Source organism: Mustela lutreola, chromosome 1 (genome assembly GCF_030435805.1).
Source record: "Mustela lutreola isolate mMusLut2 chromosome 1, mMusLut2.pri, whole genome shotgun sequence".
NCBI classification, from domain to species: Eukaryota; Metazoa; Chordata; class Mammalia; order Carnivora; family Mustelidae; genus Mustela; species Mustela lutreola.
In genome coordinates this window covers 219,869,156-219,871,694 of record NC_081290.1, presented here as the reverse complement: position 1 = coordinate 219,871,694, position 2,539 = coordinate 219,869,156, and the positions used below count along the sequence as shown (strand labels likewise).

At 44.8% G+C, this 2,539-nt stretch overlaps 1 protein-coding gene across 1 annotated transcript; it reads right to left on the bottom strand.

Moving 5' to 3' along the window:
- Positions 1-371: 371 nt before the first annotated feature.
- Positions 372-2,286, bottom strand: LOC131832226 (splicing factor, proline- and glutamine-rich-like). Its single transcript, XM_059175023.1, is given in 2 exon segments — positions 372-2,184; positions 2,187-2,286. Coding segments are annotated over 2 exon segments (1,584 nt in total). The 3' UTR covers positions 372-700.
- Between the last annotated feature and the right edge of the window lie 253 nt (positions 2,287-2,539).

The window sequence follows — 2,539 nt, the reverse complement described above, 5'->3', positions numbered from 1 at the left end:
GGCCATAAAGATCCATTTAGTCATACCCACTTTCTCTCCCTACCAATAGTCTTTCACCCATTCCATCATCTTAATACACATTCCCGAAGGAAGATTTACAGTTCAGCTTGCTTACATAACCATTTAAAAATACTTAGCACCAGCTTGCTTCCTATAATGCCAAACAAATCAAATCATGAAACTACTTCAATATGCATTTCTTCTTTTTAAAACAAGGGTGTACTTGTTTGTAGAAAGCAATACTTAGCCTACAGATACATTTCCCAGAAACGGCAGGTGCCATTTGAAGGCCTAGACACGCTCATGCTTTCAAAGTGGAATACCTAGCCTAATGTGCATAGAAGCATGAATGGCAAAGTTGAAGATCAATATTATAACTATTTTTTCTATTTATTTGAAGCACAGTAAAAAAAAAAATTGGTACACTTTGGAAATTCAGTGGCACAAGGTACACTGCCATAACTTGAGGGACATTATACAGTTAAAAAAAAAAAGTAAATAAAAAGAAAAAAAATTCCCATATGAAACACTGCATTAAATAATTTTACCTGCCTAAACAGACCATTTACAAATATTAGGTCAATAAACTGCTAACATCCATAAAAAGGTAGCTTTCTTACTAAAATGCAAGAATTTAAAAGATTGGTATCTAAACAAGAAAAGACAAAAACAAACTGGAATGAAAACCTAGGTATCACATCTAAAATCGGGGCTTTTTGTTTGGGCCTTCATACTCTTCTCTCCCTCTACCATATCCTGCTGGAGTTCCAGGCCCCATTCCTCTAGGACCCTGTCCACCCACAGGTCCCGCACCTCCCTGCCCAAAGCGCTCAGTACGCATGTCGCTTCCCATCATGGAACCACTCATGGTTGCTGGTGGGACTCCAGGATTAGCTTCATAACCTATGCCACCTCCACCACCTAGAGGTGGAAATTTCTGGCCTCCTGAACCATAGGGATCTCCCATGTTCATTGCTCCTCCACCACCCATTCTCATGTCTCTTTCTCTTGGATCCATGTAGCCCATCCGGCTATAACTTTCCTCTCTTTGGCGTCTCATTTGTTCTTCCATTTCACGCTGACGAATCATCATCTCTTCTTCCCTTCTACGTCGTTCTTCTTCTTGCCTTAGTTGCATTTCTTTACGTTTCTGCATTTCTTGATTGTGAAGTTCTTCCATGCGTCTTAATTCTTCCTGGCGTCTCATCAGATCTTGACGCAGAAGATTTGCCTGATGCTCATGATAGGCATCTTCCATTTCACTTTCCAATTTGTCTTTTGCATCTTTCATGTTTTTTTCAACTTGTTCCCTTTGCTGTTTTTCCATTTCATCCAGGGATTTCCAATGCTGAGAATATTCATACTCAAATGTGCCATGTTGGGCAAAACGAGGAGGCGTTTCTCTCTCCTTTTGATACATTGGATTCTTCTGTGCAAGTTTTTCAGGAAGGCTATCTTCATCATCTAATTGTTCAAGTGGTTCCACAATGACTGGACGAGGAGTTGTTGTCAGTAAGAAAACACCTTCACTGCATCTTTCAAAGGCTTTTCTTGCTGCTGGTTTAGAAGCAAATTCAACAATGCCTTTCCCTGTAGATCTCCCACGATCATCCACAATTACAACAGCCCTTTCAATAGGACCAAATTGGCTAAAGGCTTCTTCCAACAGTTCATTGGAAACGTAAGGTGAAAGATTTCGAACGGAGAGAGCGGCAGCGTGTGTGGCAAAACGAACCCGAAGCTGTCTACCTCTCACGGGTGTATCATCAAGTTCAGCTTTGGCAATTTCAGCCAATGCCCTAGATTCAAGTTTAATAAACCCAAATCCTTTGCCTTTATTGATAAAAACTTCTCCTGGTTCTCCATATTTAGCGAAAAGTCTTTTGAATTCATCCTCTGTGATATCAGCAGGTAGATTCCCAACAAACAACCAACAATGCTGAGTGTAAGTTTTCTCTCCAGGCCTCCTCAAGAGAGACAAGTTGGCTTTAAATCCCTCTGAGTCGGAGATCTTCTCGCTGTGGCCGCCTGGCCCGCCAGGCGGGGGGCCCTGGTGGTGCTGCTGGTGGTAGGGCGGGTGGTGCTGCCGACCTCCGCGGGGCTCCCCGCCGCCTCAGTGCGGTGGCTTGGGGTGGCCGCCAGGAGTGCTTAGGCCCGGGCCACCGCCGGGCTTCGGCCCGCCTGCATTTTGCCGCCCTTCGGGCCTCCGGGTCCTGGGCCCTGCTTAGGCCCAGGGCCTGGGCCCCCTGTGGGTGGAGGCAGCGGGCCCCCGGAGACTTGGGTCATTTTGAATGGGAAACTGTTCTTCTTCCAAGGCTGTGGATGGAGTCTATTTTCTAAGCAGAGGATGTGAAAGTAGGAGGGATATGAAGGGCATCTCGGGCACAAAACCCATCAGCTCTGTCTTCAACTTTGAAGCAAATGACTGGGTTTGGATTCCTCTCCCCTTCCCCCACCCCGTACTAACTGTAGGATCTTAAATGGAGTCATCTCAAGTTTTAAGTTGTTTCCTCAACTGAAAAAATACAGAAAGCACCCC